Source organism: Lepisma saccharinum, chromosome 12 (assembly GCF_977018435.1).
Source record: "Lepisma saccharinum chromosome 12, izLepSacc3.1, whole genome shotgun sequence".
Lineage (NCBI taxonomy): Eukaryota > Metazoa > Arthropoda > Insecta > Zygentoma > Lepismatidae > Lepisma > Lepisma saccharinum.
Window position 1 is genome coordinate 51,781,899 of NC_139240.1, and position 22,955 is coordinate 51,804,853.

A 22,955-nucleotide genomic window follows, 5' to 3' on the forward strand; every position below is an offset into this window, starting at 1 on the left:
TGGAACTGGCAGCCTGTAAATCGCAAAAAATAATATATTCTTTGTAATAAAATATAGCTACAAATTCACCATTCCAATTACGTGAACTTTCTGCAGATATCTCGGGTGGGGAGGGGAGGGAGAGAGGGAGGAAGTCTCCCCTGCCAGTACCGTTGACCTACTCAGTGGCGTATTTCTGATTTCGTTTTGGGAAGTAGTTTTTTTTGGGTGTGCAAATGTGTATGTACCGGGCGGCCAGAATTAAAGTTACCCAACTCAGAGCCCTCTGTAGCCTGTTTGAGGCATCGTAGAACTCTGAAATTTGGTGAATCCACTATGCAGACCATGGGGAAGAGGATGGCGATAAAAAAATATATAGTTCAATTTTCCGCCACTAGGTTGAAATGTGGCGCTGTAATAATGAATATTGAAAAACTTAAGTCAGGTGTACAAATCTTTAAATCAGGAACCAGAGGCTCTATCCGCCACTGCAACAGCCACTTCGGTGACAAATTCTTCTGCAATCGGTCGGAAGCCCCTTCCTGCTGCAACACCCCGATCTCCAGTCTCTTCAAATTTCTTCATCCTCTTTCTTGACCCATGCCTCGTCATGGGCCCCTTTCGAAGTCCTTTCGCATGACGATAACCTCGCAGTGCAGCTGCAATATTACTACCGTTCTGATAAAACAACTTCACCAGCAATGCACGTTCTTTCTTATTTAATGCCATGGTGATCACTTCCGAACTTTTGTTCAACACTCACGTTAAGTGATTTAGCTGAGTTATTAATCAGAAAGACATTTCTTAGTGGCTGGAAGTTGAGAGAAAATAATCTCTCGTTTATTGCAAGATTGCAAGGTAAAGGCAAATCCATAACCAATTGGAGCAATTTACGTCATTATTACAAGTACAGCGCCACATTTCAACCTGGTGGCGGAAAATTGAACTATATATTTTTTATCGCCATCCTCTTCCCCATGGTCTGCATAGTGGATTCACCCAATTTCAGAGTTCTACGCTGCCTCAAACAGGCTACAGAGGGCTCTGAGTTGGGTAACTTTAATTCTGGCCACTCGGTATGTTACCAGTCAGTAAACTACACAAATCCTTGCGGTTTTAAGTACCTTTGAACATTGGTTCTAACCTAGATCATTTAGTCTTACTTAATACATTTTTATGATGTAATTTAGAAACATGATGTATTTACATTCTAAAAAACCCAAACTTGTATACAAAAATAGCGATCGAAGTAGGAACACCGTAAACGTATCTAAATGTCCATTACCAGTTTCAAACTTAATGTTTATTTGAAACCTACCCATGCAAATTTCTTGTGAACACTTATATGCATGTTTGGTGCGGTTGGCCAGTTGCAGAATGGTCCTTCTTCAATCCACAAGGCTGCATACTTTTCGGCAGGGCAATCTTTTGATGACTGTGCCATTAATGGACCCGAATGATTGATTGATTTGGTTTATTTTACTTTGCTTCTCCAGAGGCGCAACCACGAATTTTTATCTGGGGGGTGGCAAGTACCAGTATAAACGTACCAATAATAATAATTATTATTTTAATAATAACAATAATAATAATGTTAATAATAATGTTATTATAACATTATTATTCTTATTGTTATTATTATTATTATTGATTTGCTTTACATTACTTTGCTTCTTGTGTCACTTTTGCCTAATTTGCGAAGATGTGGATGAGTGATGGCAAATGATGAATGGGTACTCGCAATTATCCATGTCCAAGCCGGGATTCGAACCCAGGACCAACATTATTATTACTATTAGTAATGTTTGATAAATGCATTCCAAATATAATTATTTTTTATATTAACATAACTTTCATGCACGATATATGTTTGTCATATATGTAACGTGGAGTGACGTGGACACTAAATTGTGTACGTATCCAAAGTTCCTTTAATAAATATTATATACAGCATATATGATTTCAATACATTACACAACCAAATCATCCATCTCAAAATAAACCAACAGCAAAAATGACATAAATTGTCTCTCAGATGTTCACGCTCCCTTTCCTCAAAACAATTGTTCATGCAGTTAGAACAAAATCAATTAAAACAAGTGTTATTTCTCTGTCTAGTGATTTACAATGCATTACAGCGAACAAACATAAATTGCGAGAGAAGCGAGCAAGAAAATTTTTGGATCCAATTTGTTTGTAGGCTGAAATCAATATTAATTGAATAGGGCGCAAATAAGTTCACGGAATGCCAATGCATTCTCTCTTTTACAACTTTTGTGCCTCCCCGATGGTGTAGTGGTAACATCGTCGCCTTTTGATGAAGGGGTCCCGGGTCGATACCCGGTGGAGGCACATAGTGGTTCGAAACCAACTTAAAGCTATAGGCCCAGTCTCAATTAGCCTTTCTGTGCATAAAGTAGACTAAAAGAAAACAACACAAATCAGTCAATCAATTTTACAACTTTGTTTTCATTTAAATCGTTCGCCGCCCAGGCCCGTCTCCCGGCGTCCCCTAGCTACGGTTCTGAACTTGATAAGACTAAGAAAAGGAGGCACTGCGAGCGAAGCGAACAAGAGAATTTTACGAAAAGTATTTTTATTTGCATAAAATTTGAAGCTCTGGGCGGTAATTGCCCCCTGCAGGTACACTTTGCCGTCAATGTTTACCCCCCCCCAGAACTCATTTCCGACCAAGGTTGGGGGAGGGCATATCCCCCCCAAGTGGTTGCGCCACTGTGCTTTTCTGCCATTTCAACCACCCTGGTGTCGTAGTGCGATGTGCTGGACACGAACTATTTCTCAGGTGTGTTTTTACACAGTTAAGAAATGGTATACTGGGAGGGGGGAGGAATTCCTGGTATCCCCCCTTTAATTCACACACACTGGTTATAAGGAAGCATTTGTAGAGGGAGATTATTTCCGTAACATCTTTGGCAGTTATGCATTTGAAGCTTCGGAACGAGTCACAACTCTCGAAGCAGCCAATTAACCAAGCGAGCTGCTGACGTCATCTCAACCCAGAACGTATCGCTAAGCCCCTTGCTCACGTTCTACACGCCCACTAGGCTCGCTAGACAGACTCGCGCAGTCCGCTGGAGATGTTCCGAAAGTAATTCGACTTCTACCGTATACGTTCGAGTCACACTGGGGTTTTAGGAACGATTTAAATACAAAATTCTGAGTCCCTGTTTCCCTACTCCCATGCCTTATAATGTTATCCCCACAATTTCTGTTATTATTTTCAAACATTAGTCAGCGGACATTGAGGCAAGAACACAGCTCATCCAGAACTCCAACCCACGTCTTCCTCATACTGCGCCATTCCTATTTAGCACTTAGCTACTGAAGCCCATCCTGCTATTTCACTTCATTACTTTACCTGGATGGTTTGTCCTCATTCACTGCCACGAACCTTGATATTTCTGGTAGATATGCTTTTGATATTAGACCCATCGATAGCATACTGGCTAACGCTGCCGCCTAGTAGTTAAAGAACCCTGGGTTCGATTCATGCTGAAGGTGTACATGGAGTTTGTTTCAGATATAATCCCAATGATGCTACATGAGAATGAAGTGAACTTATAGCAAACTTTGTCATATTAAACATGAAATATTCACAAGAAGTTTAATTGTTGGACTTACATAACAATCATGGCCAGCTGCAAAGAACATTCTGAAATTTTTCTCAGCTCTATATGATCCGCGGATACAACCTAGCTTACTCCAAATACAAGTATAACAATATTGCGACATCCACTATATTGACCAGACCTTGCACTTCTAGATTTTCTTCCTCCCTTTTTGATGAACTGAATACACTTTCTTCCATTTTCTGCTTGAAGCGAATCCGACATCGTTTCTACCCAGAATTGAAACAATAAGTTTAACTGAATTAAACGGATATAATATTTCTAGTTCTAGAGGTAGTTTCTTATTAGAGATTTGAGCATTTTATCTATTAGTGGCTTGCATTCGTATTTATCAATTTACTCACGAGATGGAACTATTATTAAAAAAAAACACGAACAGAATATCTTCATTTTATTTTCTCCAGTTTTAATTTTAACTTAAAGAAATTTAATGGAAATCGCAGCCGTTGGTTTGAAGTCACTTACTCTTAACGGTTTGATTTTCCACAAAGAATACATAACTACTTGTAATAAAGAAACCTGTGTATACAAACTTAAATTAAATTTTTAAAACTATTTTCCCCGTTTCTTTGACATCTTTCATTATCATTCATTGTGACATCATTCCAGTATTTTTTATGTGGATATTTATCTATGAACATCGGTACATAAACGTAAATAAGGTGTCTTGAATAATGATAACACTGAAAACTGTACAGGTATGGTTTTATACTAACAGTGTAGGATTCAAAAGAAGCTTTAGTAGTGAATGGATTTTTCTTGTGCAATTTCCTCTTGCAATCAAACACCACACAATGCAGGAATTGCAACTCTTCATTTTTCTCTAAAGGAAGAAGAACACAATGCGAGTTCTGCTTTTTTTATCATTCGGATGAAGTGCCGTATGAAAAAATTGAGTGGAACGTGGATTCGGGAGAGAGATATTGGAAAACGTGACGACATGACAGAAATCCCATTCCCTTGGGATATTCTTTCCATTTCACTTTTCATGGAAGAAGATAATTTTCCTTTTTCTTGTCTAGGTTCTTACACGTCATCCTTTCTTGTATCTCTAACGTGCATCTAATGGAAAAAGTTGACCGTAATTTTTCGGCAAAATCGTAAGGTGAACACTGTAAAGACAATTACAGTAAAACAGAGCTCGAAAGAAAAATGTTCACGAAACTTGGCAACAGATGGCGCTGTCTTTCTTTCCTGATTCTTTTGTCTTTGACTACTGAGCGACGAGATTAACGACTAGTAAATGACGCGCTGTAATACAATTAATAATAGTTAATATTTAAATATTTACATAAGCATCAAATAATATAAAATACATTGGACACAAGTCTTCTGGAATTTGTATCCCTCCTTAAAATGTTTGTGTAAGTGAATGATATTTCCACTGGACTGGCACGAAGAAGATGTTCGGAAAATAATCTGCCATGAAATACACAATCTTTCCATCTCTAATCCTTATACACAAAGGATACTACAGGGTGGCTCAAAAAGTCAATTAACACCCTCGGTACAAGGCCACTGCAACGCGCAACGTGGAAGTGGTGATGACCAATCGTTACCAGGTCAAGGGGGAACCACATTGACGCCACCCGCACGGTCGGCGGCCATCTTGAATTCAACCTCAGAATTTTAAATGGGAAGGGAGTGATATGATATATCAAATCAGGCTAGAATTTCACGAGAAATGCAATGGTGGAGGTTTTTTTTTATGTATCTTTAACCAGTAAAACGTTATGACTGAATTCTTGTACCAATTTGCTCCAATTCCAGGTGTTGGAAAAATGCCTTAAAATTTGTTTAGCGCATCGGTAATGCATCGAGATCAAAGTGATGTCTAGGGAGAGAAGTTCGCATGCCATTGCACACGATTTTAATCGGATACATCCACGAAGAGTTGCGCATTATGAATGGTTGTCGCGAACAATTTACAGTGTGACGCTTCCATTGAATTAAAAGTCTTTCACAGTGTCAAGGATAATGTTTATGTTCAAAAGGAAGTTCATAAACAGAATATTCGATGCTTTTTATCTGATAACCTATTCTCGACAGATCAAAGCTGAATGGTTAGTGCTGGTAAGTTAATGGTGTGGTATGCTGTGTGGAACACGATTGGTTAGTCAATTTTTCATCAACGGAACCTTAAATGCTTAGGGCTACTTGGATTTGTTAAATAAACAGGTTTTTTCATCCTTGCTTATGGAAGAAGGTACTTTATACAGTTTTTTTTCAATAGGGAGGAACACTAGAATACTATGGGAACGTTGTGAAGAAGTTTCTGTCCAAAGTTAGTTATCAGATGGCAAGGGTCGCATATTCTGTTTATGAACTTCCTTATGAACATAAACATTAGCCTTGTCACTGTGAAGGACTTTTAATTCAATGGAAGGGTCACACTGTAAATTGTTTGCGACAACCATTCATAATGCGCAGCTCTTTGTGGATATATCCGATTAAAATCGTGTTCAATGGCATGCGAACTTCTCTCCCTAGACATCCCTTTGATATCGATGCATTACCGATGCGCTAAACAAATTTTAAGGCATTTTTCTAACACCTCGAAAAGGAGCAATTGGTACAAGAATTCAGTCATAACTTTTTACTGGTTAAAGATATGTCGAAAAAACCTTCACCATTGCATTTCCCGTGAAATTCTAGCCTGATTTGATATATCATATCACCCCCTTCCCATTTAAAATTCTGAAGTTGAATTCAAGATGGCGGACATCAAGATGGCCGCCGACCGCGCGGGTAGGTTCAATGTGTTTCCCCCTTGGCCTGATAACGATTAGTCATCACCATTTTTATGTTGCGTGCTGCAGTGGCCTTGTACCGGGGATGTTAAGTGACTTTTTGAGCCACCCTGTATAAACCTATAGTAAAGGTTTATACAGTAGTATCCTTTGTGTATAAGGATTAGAGATGGAAAGATTGTGCGGTTAATGGCAGATTACTTTCGGAACATCTTCTCCGTGCCAGTCAATTTAGCGAGTCTACAAAGAGCCTACAGCGTCAGCAATAGTGTTAGCGATTGGTTCTGGTTGAGCAGGGCCGGTGCTAGTCATTTCACCGCCCTGGGCGGTGACGGCAGATGCCGCTCGCTCCTTTTCGAACGCCCCCTCCCTCCTCTCATTACGCAGCAACGGGAAATTGAAAATCAATATATTCCTAAGTAAAATATCAAACTATAAAATAAATAATGAGACTTGTTACGCTATTTCAATACTATTAAGCACAAAAGGATATCTCGCTCGACCACACTTAAATTTTAAAAATGCGACACTAATTTTATATTTATTATTATATTTTATGAAAACTCTCTCTCTCTTTCTCTCTTAAACGTATCTTAAATGTAACAAGTATTAGGAAAGAAATGAAGGCTTGACTTCATATGTTTAAGGTTTGTGATATATGATTGGATTTTTAAAGGAATTACATGCAATATTCCCGGATCTCCCGCGTGGGTGATCTGTCTGAATTCTTTCCTGCGTTATCCCCGCATAAACAGCTCTGGGGTTCACCCAGCCTCAAATTAATGGGTACCTGGGGGTAACCCTGGAAGGTAAAGGCGGACGGAGAGTGGTGCTGATCACATCACCTCCACAATGGCCGAGATCGAGAATGTGTCTGACCCTACCCCCACATCCCCTTCATGACATGGTGCTAAATGCGCAGGGAACTTTACCTTTACCTCCGCATGTAATATTCTTTTTCGTATAATGCTACCTTGCATAAAATGGAAACAAGCGTGTTTCAGACATTGACCGAAGATAGTATTTTCAATAGCCTTAATTTCCAAAAAAACTTTTTTCGCCATTTGCCACGGATACCGACAAAGTTAATAAAATTCGAAGTTCAACATTCACGTTAGGTGCAAAATCATGATCCTTTATCAGTTTAAGGTCTCCTTTGGTGTAATTGTTTTATTATGGCCGAAAGCACTTTTAGTTCATATTTTAATTCAGTAGCCTTCATGTGTTAACATTCCGCCAAGTTTTCAACACTTATCAGACAAAAGATCAGATGGCATGTCTTTATGCTTACTAATATCATAAAGGAAATTGAAAATTCACTATGATGTTTAAGCTGCTCAAATCTCGCTCTTGAGCTAAAATAATAGTCTAGGACCTGGTCACAAAATTCAACTTTGTGCCGTTTTTGTGGATCTTCAAGGGCCTCCCGGATTGCGCAGTGGTAGCGTCATCGCCTTGAAATCGGGTTCCGGGTTCGATACTCGTTGGAGGCACAAGTGGTTCGGATCCCACTTTAAACTGTAGGCCCAGTCCCGATTAGCCTTACTGTGCATAAAGTGGACTTAAAACACCAATTCAATCAATCAATCAATTGGTTCATCTACTATTGTTTATCTAAATTTAAAGTCAATTCTTTCTCATAAACCAGGAGCCACAGGTCGCAGGCCCTCCCGACGCCTCCACGAGTGGAAGGAGGGAGGCCCTGTCAGGCTGCCAAGTGGCGTCTATGAAACTTTGAAATTTTTCATCGCTCCTGCTTTTTTCAAAGCGCTAATACATAACAGCATCTAACACATCGTAGATTAAGGTTTCGAAGACATTTGCTCATTACCTTACGTGAAGTAAAAAGTCATACGCCAGATAACTATTGAGGAGAGGAATGTAAACCACACAACTGGTTTGCAACACACTGAACCTCATGTGCGACCATTTGGACAGTTTTGTCGCCAATTATTTGAAGGAGCGCATCATAGACCTCTCCCATCTGATATCTCAACGGAGTTAAGGCATCCAATCTGCTTTTTCACTCAGTGATTTTAAAGTGAGACTACTGATATGTTCCTTCAAAACGGTGGTTTGACATACTATATTAACTTCCAAATTATATAATATAATATTATATTATAACCTTCAAGTTTTCAGTAGGCATATTTTTCCTTCTCTTCAAATTTTGACGCCTTGAAAATTTGCTGCTCTGGGCGCTGGCACGGTTCGCCCCTCCCTTCGGCCGGCCCTGGGGTTGAGATGACGTCATCGGCTCGCTTGTTGATTGGTGGTTTAGGGAGTAATGACTCGTTCCTAAGCTACAAGTGCAGAGCAGCAAGAGATGTTACGGAAATAATTTGCACTCTTAGTCAGAAAGTAAAAATTAAAACGATTGGGTCTAGACTCTGAACATAATTCTTTATGTAGGCGAAGAGAGAAGGGAGGGTGAAGACAGACAGAGAGAGAGAGAGAGATAGAAAGAAAGGGAGGAAGTAAAGAGGAAAAAGGGAAGAGAAATAGAGAAATAAAATGAAAGAAAGAGGGAAAGAAATATAATGAGAGAAACACAATGACAACAAGAAAAAACAAAAAGAAAATAAAGAAGAGAAAAACTGAAGCAGAGACATTTACAGAAGGTAGAGAAGTATCGAACGACGTTTGCAGTCTTCATAAGTTGCTCAGTATCTTATCAGAAATTTCGAACATTAAACAGAACAATTGCAAAAGAAAGTTTCTGTATAGTAAAGTTCAATTCATTCTTCATAAATTGCTCAGTATCTTATCAGAAATTTCGAACATTAAGCAGAACAATTGCAAAAGAAAGTTTCTGTAAAGTAAAGTTCAATTCGTATATACATAGAAGTGAATCTTGTCTATCTAAATTTAGACAGTGGTTTTCAGACATGCAATTTTTTCAGCCTAAACCTTGTTTTCTTCTACATTTTCACCGTTCTTAGATCTTTACTGTGTAAATCAAACGTCACACTTGAAATCACCGCTGTAAGTGGGGGGAGGGGGACGCGGGTGGATGCCAGCTCCAGCTAAGATTGAAAATGGACGCCGATTATAATAATTAGGTAATTAACCCTGAAGAACGACTTGTATTATGAAAACAACCTTTCCACATCGCACGTGTGCATATTTCAAGTGTGGGATATCCCCCCTCCCCATACACGTTTACTCTTCAGAACCTGAGCAAATTTACACAGTGTTTGGTACCCAGTGTGTTTTCTTTTCCAACAGACTTCGGAATTTGTCTTCAAGCACTTTGTGACGTTCCTTTCTGGTGTTCGCCACTGGATCACTACGTCACGGTAGCTACCCAATCTTCCTGTGCGGCGGAGTTATGAGACTCTCCTTAATGTTATGCTACAATGATCATTCTCAGGACGTAACGATTTCAAAAAGAAATAGCTTCTTGTCATTTCACATTTTTTTTTATATAAAATATTTATTGGTTGTGGACAAAATCCATGCACCAGTTAACAATTTATCAATTGGTATTATAGACATGTATGCACATAATATTTACTCACAATTATTCCTTTCATAATAAATAGTTTCCAAATTTCATTACACTTTTACAGAATTATATTAGACTTATTAAGATATTTTGTAAGAATATAGATTACCGAGGATGAAGGTGAAGTCAGTAAACAAGGCAGTGTCAGTGGCGCTTGATGTCCACTCCTGTACAATTCCTGTAAAAATGGTTCTCTGTAAGTTTCATAAAGTTTGCATTGAAATATAATCTGGTTTGGAGTTGCAGTATATTCATTGCACAAACAAACTGGTGAAGTCACTAAATTCTTCTTGTAAAGGTGAGCTGCGGCGATAGTGTGATTTAACCTGCAGCGCATTATAGTTGTGAGGGAACTCCGGGAGAGTTGAATCTGTTTAAACCAACATTCCTTTGGAATTCTTTCTTGTATAGAATAGTAGGCCTTACCGCATTGAGTGCCAGTATTTGTCCACAAGCTTTGCCAGTCAGTAAATAGTATTTTTCTAGTGTGTGATTCCAAAACTACGGACGGAATCTTTATTGAAAGCGGCCGTTGGATTGTTTGATTCGCTGCATATTTTGCCAAAGTATCTGCTATATTGTTCCCTTCTATTAAAGAATGTCCAGGTGTCCAAATAAAGTTGATATCATATCCCAATCTCGTTAATTTCAGTGTGAGTATTCTTATGTTAACAATGTACCATTCCGTATGACATGACCATGATGCAAACTGTAAAGAATTTAGCACAGAGGCTGAATCGGTTGCAATTAAAACTGAATTTAACTTCACAAATTTAATAACGCATTTCACCTTTAAACAGTCACTGCAAAATAACAACAATACTATTCACAAACAATCACATTTCACGTAGATTTCAGACAGAAACCCCCATTTTTTTTCAAACATGCATTTTTCAATAAATATTGAAATATCGCAAAGTGTTTCGACTATTTTACGCATTGACTTCAAAATATACGCTTACATAAATAATTCGAAAATGTTTTATTTTGTCTGAAGTGTCTTAAATATGTACTTTCTATATTTGTTCCCTAGAAATGTTTGTTTTATGTATTAATGACAAAATTATGAAGCTCCCGGAAAATAGAGAACGGCATTTTTAGGGTGAGTTAAATTATTAAATATCACTTTCGTCAGTAATTTATTATCATTATTTAAATATAATAAATTACTGACGTATCCCGGAAGATTTTGTATCGATTCACTTTGAGATTTCAAATTTAAAGAACAGATATGGGAGCCTCGCATTCTAATTTGTAACGAACCTGAACGTTTGTTTAATAATTGTTGAGATATTAAGATTTTTAAATGTTTGTTACTTCAAATAATGTGCAAGCTGTCAGAGACGACTATAGTTAGATTGGTACAGTTTTGATTGGAACTTGTATATATGTTTATAAATACGTCATAATCTGTTCGCATTGATGTCACGTTTCTTTCTCAGCAGAGGAAGTGAACCCGCCTGAATGTTTTCTCCTGACGACAGACTGAGTTGAAAAACAGGTGAAGGTGAGAAATCAACAGAAACGTGGTAACGGTTAATGAAATGCCCGAATAGTGTAATTGGTAATTAATTTCGTTTCATTCTGGCTATACTCGGAAATAATAATTAAGTACAGAAACTTTCGTGTATTTAGGTTTGTCTTGTCCAACGTTAATTCTATATGCAAGTGTGTTTAGTGATTGTGATGTGATTTAATATGCTATAGAATTGTTCCTCTTCAGGCAGAAACGTAAGCAAATCTGTACCTTGCTTGTAAGTCCACATACGACAGGAAATATAAGTGATTATGAGAGATAAGTGATTATAAAACTGCGTTTAACTTTGAATACCGTGTTGTTTTTTTTACTTTTCTACCCAGCAAGCAAGCCCTAATGGGTGTTAAAGAGTCTCATGTTCTCGACACAAGAAGCAGCGGACTAATTTTGTAACGACTAGTGTCCTACGCCACTGTGCATTTTCATTGCTAGATATGCAAAATGTCAAACAAATTAATCTCGTGCATCTTTAAATTCAGAACTACGCTAACAGAACAAATACCGACCTCCGAGGCGGAGTGGTTAGCACAGCTCGCTAAGATTCCAGGGGCCGGAGTGTCCCTTCATCATCTCATCCTCATCGTCGCAATTAGCCAAAAGAGGCAGAGTAGTGACGCTAAATAACCGAAATAAGAAATCAAAGCTACCGACACAGATGTCAGGCAAGGTATGAATGTTCCATCGCCAATTTCATAAATTCTGCATTCATTTTCGTCGTCGCCGTTAACCTAAATTGCAGAAAAGTGACGTAAGATAAAATGGAAATAGAAGTAGACGTATAAAGGAGCGGAAATAAGAAATAGCATCTATATTATTATTGAGTATGATGACTTTAAATTTCCTCTTTCGTTTAAAATTCGGTTCGAATTTTCCTGGAAAAAGGTAAAATTCCCTTTAGACTGCAACACTGCCAGCGGCCATTGAAAATTCGTTCGGATACCTCGGCTTTTATCGACACAACCGTGGAACTGCTCGCAAATGTAAATCACACGTTTGCTTTTTCAAAAACAATAGCTTGGTTAAGTCAACAATGATACATGCCTGTCAGTTCTGTACAATACCCGCTTCACATGTCATAAGTTATTTGACAATGCCCAGCGTAAAAGAATGGAATAGTTGAAAAATTCCGTCTACATACCGAAATGACTTTTTGACCTTTTATTAGAAATTTCGTCTCAATAGCAGTATCGAGTAATATGAGTGAACTTGGTTTTCCGGATTCTCTGGCTGAACAGTAAATGCGGTATGCTAATACTGAACCTAAGGGTTTCTTTGTCTGATATGGTATTTCATACTTCTCTAACAATCCTCATCCTTGCGATTAAACTAGAGAGTTAGAAAAGCATAAGGTCCGAGGTTTGGGGAACTTGCCAATTTCTGAGCCGCATCCTAACTTTTTTGGGGGGGAAGTACCTTTTAGCACCCCCCCCCCCCAATATTCACTCTCTCACAGAGAAGTCAAATATGTGTGCATTGTCAGAAAGAATATTGACTCCAGCAACACATTAAAATGCATAATCTACTAATGATGCACTTGTGGTGGTGTCAAAATATGCACAGAAATGCATCAAGGGGTATTTTTAGCAGGTTCTGTTCTGTGTGATGCACTAAAAATATATAAATTGAGATCAGACACGGAAAGAAACAGTTGTCGAGAATGACGAATTTTTAATTCTGCCTGCAGTTAACAATTTCTATAATAAATTGTTGTTTTCTTTTAAGAAATGTTGCACCTGAATTTAATCTGTTAATATATGAATATTTTCTAGAGATATTTTCAATAATATCAAACGAAATAATTACAAATATCTCTCTCTGCATTTATATATTATGGGGAGCATAATTGCACGTTCATAGAAATTCGCTTGAAAACTTCAGAACAAATAGGTGTTGTGAGGTAAATCTTTTCTTCAAACGGTATTATATTCATAATATGTATTATATTGGTTATCAGATTTGACAGAAATATATTTTTATGATAATAATAGGGAGCATATAGAGGGGGGAATACGGATGCTCCCCCCCGTAAAGCGGTGGCGTCGCCAAAGGATTTCGTTCGTAGTAGTTTAAGATGCTTTGCTTTTTCTGTCCATCTATCTCTCTTTCTTCTTTTCTTTTTCTTTATTTATTTTTTATCTTTTCTTATTTATCTCTCTTTCCGCTTTATTTTCTTCTCTCCACTTCTTTATATATATTTCTTGCTTTCTCTATTTTGCTTTATTTCTATCTCCCTTTCTACTTCTCTCGTTACCTCTTTATCTGTTTGTTTTGTTCTCTATTTCTTTCTTTTTATCTTTATTTCGCTTACCTTTTAATCTCTCTTTTCAGCTCTGCCTGGTTTTCTCTCTCTATCTTTTTCTCTCACTTTCGCGGTCCTTTTCCTTTTTCTCTTTTTGTTTATTCTTTCTCCTGCTTTCTTTATTTCTTTCTTTTTCGCAACATCTCCAGATTTCGTTCTTTCTCTTTCTTTTTCCTTTCTCGTCTCTCTTCGTCACTTGCTTATCTTCGCTTTTCTGTTTCTTACTCTGATTTCTTCATTTTTGTCGTTCATTTAAACTTTTAACACAGAAAGAGTGTGCAGTTTTTAAATAGAAATCCCGTGCTATTTCCATCCTTATATCAGGAACTACAAGACCCACACGGGTGAAATTTGGTGAATTGCTACCTCTACTAAATAATAACTCATTGCAACAAAAACTAACTCGATCTGTCTATCGTTCTAGTCGTAGTATAAAACAAGCGATCTAAAGAGGCTTGCTGATATCTTTAAAATAATGAAAGTGAAAGTCCAAAGGCAGAAAAATGCTTGTATAATGCCACATAAAGTTCTTTCACGGTAGGAAAATTAAGAAAATTTAAGAACATGTTACATTTTAATGGTGCAATATCTTCGAAACTATGCAATCTGTAAAGATGAAATTTGATGAGTTGAAAACAGTATATATTGTCAACTGAGTCGGATGTGCATATCCACTGGTCTGTCCTAGACAGTAACAAAATTAACGATGTTTCAAAAATTACTCTAGACGCGAAGATGATAATATAGTTGACTAACAAACCTATCCAGTAAGTATCCTGCTGTGAAATAAATCACTTCGATCTGAAAGTCGGTAATAGATATGTAACTTCTCTGGAACGACTAGACCAACAAATTTAAAATTAGGGGCGACGTATATACATTTTATAATTACAAAGTCCTATTAATATTCAATGCATTATTTATTTCTATTTGTTTGGTGTTGTCAATTAAGTCTTTAGAGTTTGAATTAGGTCCAATTTATTCACAAATAGGCTAATCGAGTATGGACCTACAGTTTAAAGTGGGAATCGAAACACTACGTGCCTCCACGACGTGCCACCGGGAAGACTTTGTCTTGTCGCACCGAACGAATAACTGTACACAAAAAAGCAGTTTATTATGAAAGCAACAAGAAGATAGTTTCCCTTAACCAAATATGAGTTTAAATGGCCGATAAACAAATTATTGTTACCTGAACCAAATACCTTTGTTAATAATGCTCGTTTGTTTAGTGTTACCAACAGTGGCGGTGATTGGGTTCCAAAATTGGAAGGGGGGAAAAGTGGCAAAACTGGGGGAGCATGGATAGTTTACTTTCCCTTGGTAAATAAGATTTAGCTTAGTACTGGGTCAAAGGTGGCAAAAAGTGAGGGTGGGTGGGGCAACTGGCACTGGTTACCAAATAATTTGGTCAAAAATAAAACTTTTTGTAATCATCCGTGTTCAGTTAGTTACCAAATAATTTGGTTGAAAGAAAATCTCATAGTAATCATTGCCTTTGGTTAGGCTTAACAAATAAATTGGTTAAAGCAAATTATCTAAATGTATAGTAAGCGTCACCTAAATATTTTGGTCTAAATTACTAAATGTTGTAAAGGCTTCCAAATTGTTTTGTTTCTTTTACGGTTACCAAAAAGTTTAACTAAACGCGTTTTGTTGATTCAAACAAATGAAAATTTTCTGCGTTTGTTGTTTGCTCACACTAACTATTGCCGATATGGTTTACTATCATACAAGTAAGACTTAATGGTCAGTTCATCCATGGCTATGCTAAAGGGAAATGTTGATTTGGTAATTTCTCATCAATACACTCGGATCATATATTCATTCTAGTCAGTAAACTTAGCTCCAACATGCATCTTCCCCGCTCCTCTGTTTCAGAGCTGCAAGTTCAAACCAGACGCCCAACGCGTTGAGAGGTCGGGTCACAGGTTTCGGGTTGAAGCCTGGATCTGGGCATGAGTGCCTTTCATATATTTAATCTATTCATCCTCATCGTTCCGATTAGTGAAAAGTAGAAGAAATGCGACGTTAAATTACTAATGTGAGCGTTCGTCTGAACCGTCATTTTCGTATTGCGTATTCGATTAAACGTCACTTTTCCGCCACCTTTGGCTAATCGTGACGACGTGATGAAATAGGTGGATACTCACAAGGAACACCTTTGCCCAGGCCATGATTCGAACCCGGGACCTCCGCGCGTTTTCGAGTATTGGAAGAAAATAAAAAGAGAACACGTTTCACGTTTTTCTCTTCCTACTGTGATGCGTCAAATTTCTCGCCGAGGAAGTTGGGTGTTCGAAGCACAGCTCCAACTTGATTGTGATTAATTGCGATTGGAGTAGCGTTAATAACCAATTGAAAGAAACAAAGCATTAGAATTTGTAGACTCTTAGACGCTATTTGTTTGCTTTCGTTTAGGTGTTTCGAATCGAGACTTTATTTCTCTCTTGAAATTTCGCTTCCATTTTTTTCGAAGATAGAAGGGTCAAAGAACAGAAAATATTATTTCGCCATTCTTTTCAAATCTCGCTCAAAACTCATTTCCTTAAACTAAAACAAGCGATCATGGAGCATTTCTAAACAAAATTTCCGTTTTTTTTATTGGTCACTTTTGTCTTGTCTAGGTTAATCGCAACGATGAAGATGAATTGAGAGTTGATGAAACGTAGCCGCATCGATGCCATTGGCTGCTTTTTTGTTTTCATGAGTTTGTTTTTATGCCGAGGATGGCTTATTGGTGATGGACCTACAGTTTAAAGTGGAATCCGGTCCACTGTGCAATGTTCCTTCACAGGGAATCGAAAACGGAAGCTCTTTGGTTACAACACGACGACGTTACAGAAGCTTCGGTTTCGAATCCCGTCCTGGACATCAACGCTTCTTTGTCAGAGAAATAATTATTGTGACAGCCATTTTATGCTCGCATAGGATAATCTTGACTGTTTAAAGTGGGAACAGCCGAACCCTTGACTACAAGTTAACGTTCTTTTACATCTATTCATCACTCATATTCAACGCTGTGATTAACCTTAGAAGGAGACTTCAGGCGACGTGCAGTATATTTCAAATTACAAGGAAGCATCTATGCCTTACTCAAGAGATTGGTTTCTTCCACTTTTGGCTAATCGCGACGTTGAGGATGAGTGATGATGTGAAATTGATGAAGCGACACTCACATGGAACACCCATGACCAACCCGGAACCTCTGCAACACCCTTACACAAGAATCCAAATGCCGACCACAGTGGCGGAGTGGTTTGCACATCGCTCTTCGAAGCCAGGGGTCCCGGGTTCGGATCCCTGCCTGGGCATGGGTGGTTAATATGCATCATATCATCACTCATCCTCATCTTGATGGCTGAAATGCGAAGCAAAGCGAAAAAAATCAACCAATTACGAGTTCAGATGAAAACTTCAGCATCAAGGACAAGCATTGAAAGTGGATAGGAGTATATGCCGGAACCGCGCTTCTACGCACTTGCCTACGTTGTCCAATGCCTGCAGACGCATTGACCTAAGCTTACGGCACCGCAATGCACACAGAGAGGACCTACCTGACACAGGAGTACAGCCGTCACAAGCAAGACGATCCAACAAGGCCCACATATTTGAGTTCCAGACTTCTTCGGAGCCAGCGGCCACATCGTGGCTGTACAACGTAAAACAGATCCTGATGGAACGCCGCTAGTGGACAAGTACAAAGGTTCCAGCACGTCTCGTGGTGATTCTGCTTTGGATGCAGGCCCCGCCGATGATTTTATGCGAACGCGGTCCCGCGTCTGTTTCCCCCAGAATGCACTGCGCGGGCGCAGTTCCACCCCCTCCTCCCCACACCCACCCTTCTGGTTTCCAGCGCCGGACTTGGAAATTCTCGAATTTTACTACTGTGGTTCGTTGTTTCGCCCCCCATCCCTCCTTACTCCCCATCTCTCTCGGTGACTATCTTTCCTCCCCCGTGTGTGTGTGGGTGTCTGGAAATCTACGCAATGATTCGTATTTAATTCCCGACCTATCTTCCGAAACACATCCGATTTATTTAAGGCGGGGGTTGGATATTGTAGGTATAACATCGTGATGCGTTGCGACATAGATTGGTAATTTTTTAAAAGACTTTTGCTAATTTTAACTCTCCTCAGTGGCGTACCCAGGATTTTCGAAAAGAGGGCTTACATATACTTTTTTTTAGTAACTAGCTCTCATTTTGCCATATTTTACTGGCATTGACATTCTTATTTTAGGAATGCTGGGCGATATGAGAGGGCCCCCACCGCCCCCCTTGGGCACGCCACTGCGTCTCAAAATAGACGATATTCCAATCTAATATATAAAAATGGATATATGTGTGTATGTTTGTTCCAGCATAACTCTCGAACGCCTGGAGCGATTTCAACCAAACTTGGTACACGTATCACTTGCAATGTGGAAAAAAATACTGTGGGGGTAAGACACCCCTGGTACCTCTGGGGGTGAGGGTGGCGGGGGGGAGGAGGTGGCATGTAAAAATAATCGAAAACGACCGATATTAGTGTGGAATCCATAGTTTTCGGGGTCTCTAAGATGAATAGTGACACTCCCAATGCCGTTCCACTTCAACTTCATCACCTATCGGGATGGGGGTGATATGAGGTGAAAATTAAAATGTCGACCAAGATTAGTGTCGAATCCATAATTTTTGGAGTCGCTAAGCTAATTGGTGACATTCACGATTACCAAACCTGGTACACATATGACTTACAATCTGGAAAGAAATACTGTAGGGTAAGACCCCCCTGGCACCCCTAGGGGTGGGGGTGGGAAGGGGTGACATGTAAAATGACCGATATTAGTGTGGAATCAATAGTTTTCTTGGTAGCTAAGATGAATAGTGACACTCCCAATGCCGTTCAACTCCAAGACACATCTGGCACCCGTAGGGGTGGGAAGGAAGTGACATGTAAAAATAATCGACAACGACCGATATTAGTGTGGAATCAATAGTTTTCTTGGTAGCTGAGATAAATAGTGACACTCCCAATGCCGTTCATCTCCAAGACACCCCTGGCACCCCTGGAGGTGGGGGTGGGAAGAGGTGACATGTGAAACGACCGATATTAGTGTGGAATCCATGGTTTTGGGGGTCGCTAAGATGAATAGTGACACTCCCAACCCCGTTCAACTCCAAGACACCACTGGCACCCCTAGGGGTGGGGTAATCTGCTAGTAAATATATATTCGTTATCCACATCTCTGTTAATTTGTATGAACAATTTCGCTATTTTAATATTCTTACTAAAGGTAAAGGTTTGAGGCATTGTTCGAAGTATGGGTTTCCATATCTACACAAACCACCTCTTTTGAGAGGATTTAATGATGTTTTCGTAGCGATAAAAAGCGACATAACTTGTAAAACGTGAAAATTTTCTTTAATACCAACAAAGCCACTAAATTTTCTTTCCGTTCGTCTATCGGTAGAGAGAGAGAGAGCGAGAGAGAGAGAGAGAGAGAGAGAGAGCAACCGTTCTTTAATTTAAAACATTTTTGCAATTATATTTTGTTATTTGGTTTTGTGCATAATCTGAAACGAATGCAGAAAATTCTGTTGTACATACTATATTCCATGTTGATGTTCTCTTGTTTTGTTATTCGTTACTATGGTGACTGTTAAAAAATGGTTAGGTGACATTTGTCAAGTTATTTTACTTAATTATTGCAACAAACTGCTTCACCCTGGGGACAGTTGCAGGAGAGAAGGGAAGATAGGAGAGAGAGAGAAAAGCAGAGGCGGCGCCAGGGGGGTTGGTTGCGAAGGGGTGCACCCCTTAATTTTCTTCAGCACCCGTTTTTTCGAAACAAATTTTCAACAGAAAAACTTCACAGAGGAAAGAGGTTGAAACATCCACAAATGGTTTCTGGCAACTAAACACTTGTTTAAACAAGCAACACACAAATTATTATTCACTAATACTAAATGCTCTTTTGTAATTGAGCACATGTGGCTATAGTTAACAAAGAATTTCTTCAAAATTAGCAACTTTAGTAAATGGTACTATGTTTATTGTTTACAGTTACCAAATAGCTTAACCTAACGTGTTTTGGTAATTCAACCAAATCAGTTTTTACTGTGTTGCAGTCATTTACGTTATGACTAGGTCTCGGAAGTTGAGGAAAAATCCTTTTTTTCCTAGTGTCCGAAGACGAGGCCCAACATAATATATGTTCATTTTGGGTCATTGTAGGCCAGAAAATGGTGGGTTTTATTTGTCCTTTTTTGCCTTTTTCGGCGTTTTTTGCCTTATTGGTCGTTCTTAAGCCTTTTTTAGGTCTGAATGGCTTTTTTTTCAACTTCACCTTCTTTCGACTACGTTTTTACTGCCCATTCTCAATTCGAATCATCATCAGTTCATCACCTCTTAAACATCCTTTCTGTAGTAAATAAATAAATAAATAAATAAATTTGAACCGTCCCTGAAACGAAAGAAAAACATTCTTGGACGACTGAAGCAGGTAAGGTGCAAGGTCCTTTAACCGTAACTTGTCTGGAAGGTCACGCTGTAAGTGGCAACTTTCTCTTGTTTTGAAGCTTTCAGCATGGTGTATACGACCATATACATTAAATATGTAATTAAAACTGAAGTTATTAATTAATTTGGATCACATTTATACGTCCTTTTTTCCGTTTTAAGATCCTTTTTTTTTATATTTTAAGGTATTCTTATAGGCCTTTATTTGGCAATTTATAGGTCTTCAACTTCCGAGCTCTAGTCATAACTTATGAAAATCATGTCGTTATATGAGTGTATAAGTATTGAAGGGAGACCACTATTATTGTATACTACAGGCAAGCTATTCGTAACATACCCTTCCTTTAAATTATAATTTATTTCGTAGCGTAATAAATGAAAATCCCGCACCTCCACCACGTATCATACCGTATCGTACCCAAGGTATTGGGTAAGAAGTATAAAGTCTTAGGATAGCAGGAAGCAGAGAAAGGAATGCAGAATAAGCAATTAGGAAAACGTGAGGTGAGTGTTGGGATTGTCAGGAGGTGTGAGCAGTTGGCGAGAATACGAGAGAGAGTAAGGACTACGGATTGTGAGAGAGGAGCAAAGTGGGGAACGACTATTGGACGATGGTGTGTGACAAGAGACAAGTGATAGTTGAGAGGACAAGCTAGGAACAATCTCCATATATTTGTAAGGCAAGTAATATCCTTTCCTTAACCAATCCATATCGGTTCAGTCATGGAGAGTATAAAACCCATATCCAATCTAAGCTAATTTCTATCGCCATTCCTTTAAAAGGTAACCTCTTGCATTTATCACATTTAGGCCAAGCGAGTGATAACCATCTGAGAGATGAATGAGGAATAGCTACATCACCCAATTAAATCTAAAGGTTCTAGGTTCGATCCCAAACGCAGCATGGGAGTTGCGTTACGTGGTGGAGGTGCGGGGCACCGATCCCCGTACCTCTCGCAAGCCAAGCGAGCGCTCTACCATCTGAGCTACACCCGTTACGATACCCTTCGGTATGTGGGATCGAACTGGGTGATGCAGCTCACTGATCATTCATCCTCGATTATAGAGCAACTGGCTACTCATGGTGAGCTTGATGGTAAGGTGCGAGAGGTACTAATTACACAATTAATGGCAAAACACAACGCTTGAGTTTAAACCCCTACAGACTGGATCAGCATGTTGAAAGGAAATACCTGTATCTTGCTGTGGAACCACGGACCGCTTAATTGAACGAGGTGTCCGTTTATCGTGCGAGCCTGAAAGCCCAGACTCCCCTCTCCTTCTCTCACTAATAATTTCGAAATGACCTCTCTCTCCCCAGATATTTATTCAGATTCAGGCCTGTAGTCTCTTCCTTCATTGCGATCGTTTACACCTGTTTGCAGCGATGGCGATCAAGGAAGCTCCGCAATGTCTGACAAGACATTCCTTAGATGGTTCTAGCAATTCCCTGATTGGAAAGGTGGTGGCTAAATGCGTGGGATTTTAGAGTTCGTTGTACAGTCACGGACGCTGCCGGCTTGTAACGATTCCATTGAAAGTCAATGTGTTCATTACAAGCCGGCAGTGTCCGTGACTGTACGTTACATTTGAAAGATTCTACATATCGTTACGTATTGATAATATTCTGACAGACAATGGCAGAGTTTCGTAAAATCGAGGAAAGACCGATATTTATTGTAGCGCACTCTCGTCTCGTTCCAAACCACAAGAATGGCGCCCGTAGGGAGGGCCAAGGGGGTCACTCTACCCCTTCTCTTTGAAAAAGGACAAACTGCCTATTTCTCCTTCCTCTTTGTCTATTTCTTTCCTTGTATCTTCTTTCTACATCTTTCTCGGTTTTGTACTTCTTCGTTCTCGGTCATTTCTTTTTCTATTTCTCGCTCCCCTTTTCTATATGTTCTCTGCCCTCTTTATTCTTTCTCTCTAACCTATCTTCTGCTTCTCCTCTTCCTTCTCTCTTCTTCTGTCTTTCTTTCTCTCGCTTCTCTGTTTCATCCTTTCTTTCATCTCTCCCTATCGCTTCCATATTTTTGCCTCTTTATATCTCTCTCTTTCTCTGTGTGTTTGCCGTGCTTTTGCATTTCCCTTTCTTTTAACGTTTAATTAATCTTAAGGCCATGAAAAACAAACAGAATAAGTGAGAAATAAGTAATAAAAGAAGACAGGTATTAAGAGAGAAATCACCTAAGGGGGAAGACATGATAAAAAGAAGTGACGGATAAAAATAGATTGGAAACGGGATTGATAGAAGCTCAAGGAAAAGGAAGAGATGTGAAGAAGGGAGTGTGTAAGGAAAATAAAATAAGCTCCAAGAGAGTGAGAAAAGTTGCTTAATGGAAAACCAAGAAAGGGAATAAAAATACATGGGAGAAAAGGAAGTATGCAGAAAAGATGAGAATAAATTAAGGAAGTAATGTACGGGCAATAGCAGCGGAAGGACGAAAAGCTTCATATATACAGGGTGTTTCAGTGAGCTCTAATCAAACTGGCAGGGTGGATGGAGAGTGGCCCAAGTGCCAATATGAGAAGGAACCCCTGTCCAGAAACACGCCATTAGAAAATTATAAGGCACAACTAGTTGGGGCTGCCTATGAGAATGGAACAAGACAACTTGAAGATGCGGCTTCTAGATTTAATACGAACGTTACGACAGTGTATCGTAGCATCCTACGACAAAAACGTTACAGTAAATGTTCAAAATGGCGACCCCCCACGTCAATGTAGGC

General features: G+C 39.0%; 2 protein-coding genes across 4 annotated transcripts in view; one reads left to right on the plus strand and one right to left on the minus strand.

Moving 5' to 3' along the window:
• Nplp1 (Neuropeptide-like precursor 1) overlaps nucleotides 1-17,442 on the minus strand; it is a 97,489-nt gene extending 80,047 nt beyond the window's left edge. For all 3 annotated transcript variants that reach the window (XM_083132282.1, XM_083132281.1, XM_083132283.1), the window contains exon 1: nucleotides 17,281-17,442. In XM_083132282.1, the coding sequence (XP_082988408.1) occupies nucleotides 17,281-17,370 (90 nt within the window). In that variant the 5' untranslated portion in view covers nucleotides 17,371-17,442. The remainder of the gene's footprint in view (nucleotides 1-17,280) is intronic.
• LOC145996062 (uncharacterized) overlaps nucleotides 1-22,955 on the plus strand; it is a 367,735-nt gene that overhangs the window by 289,357 nt on the left and 55,423 nt on the right. The gene's annotated exons all lie outside the window — the stretch shown is intronic.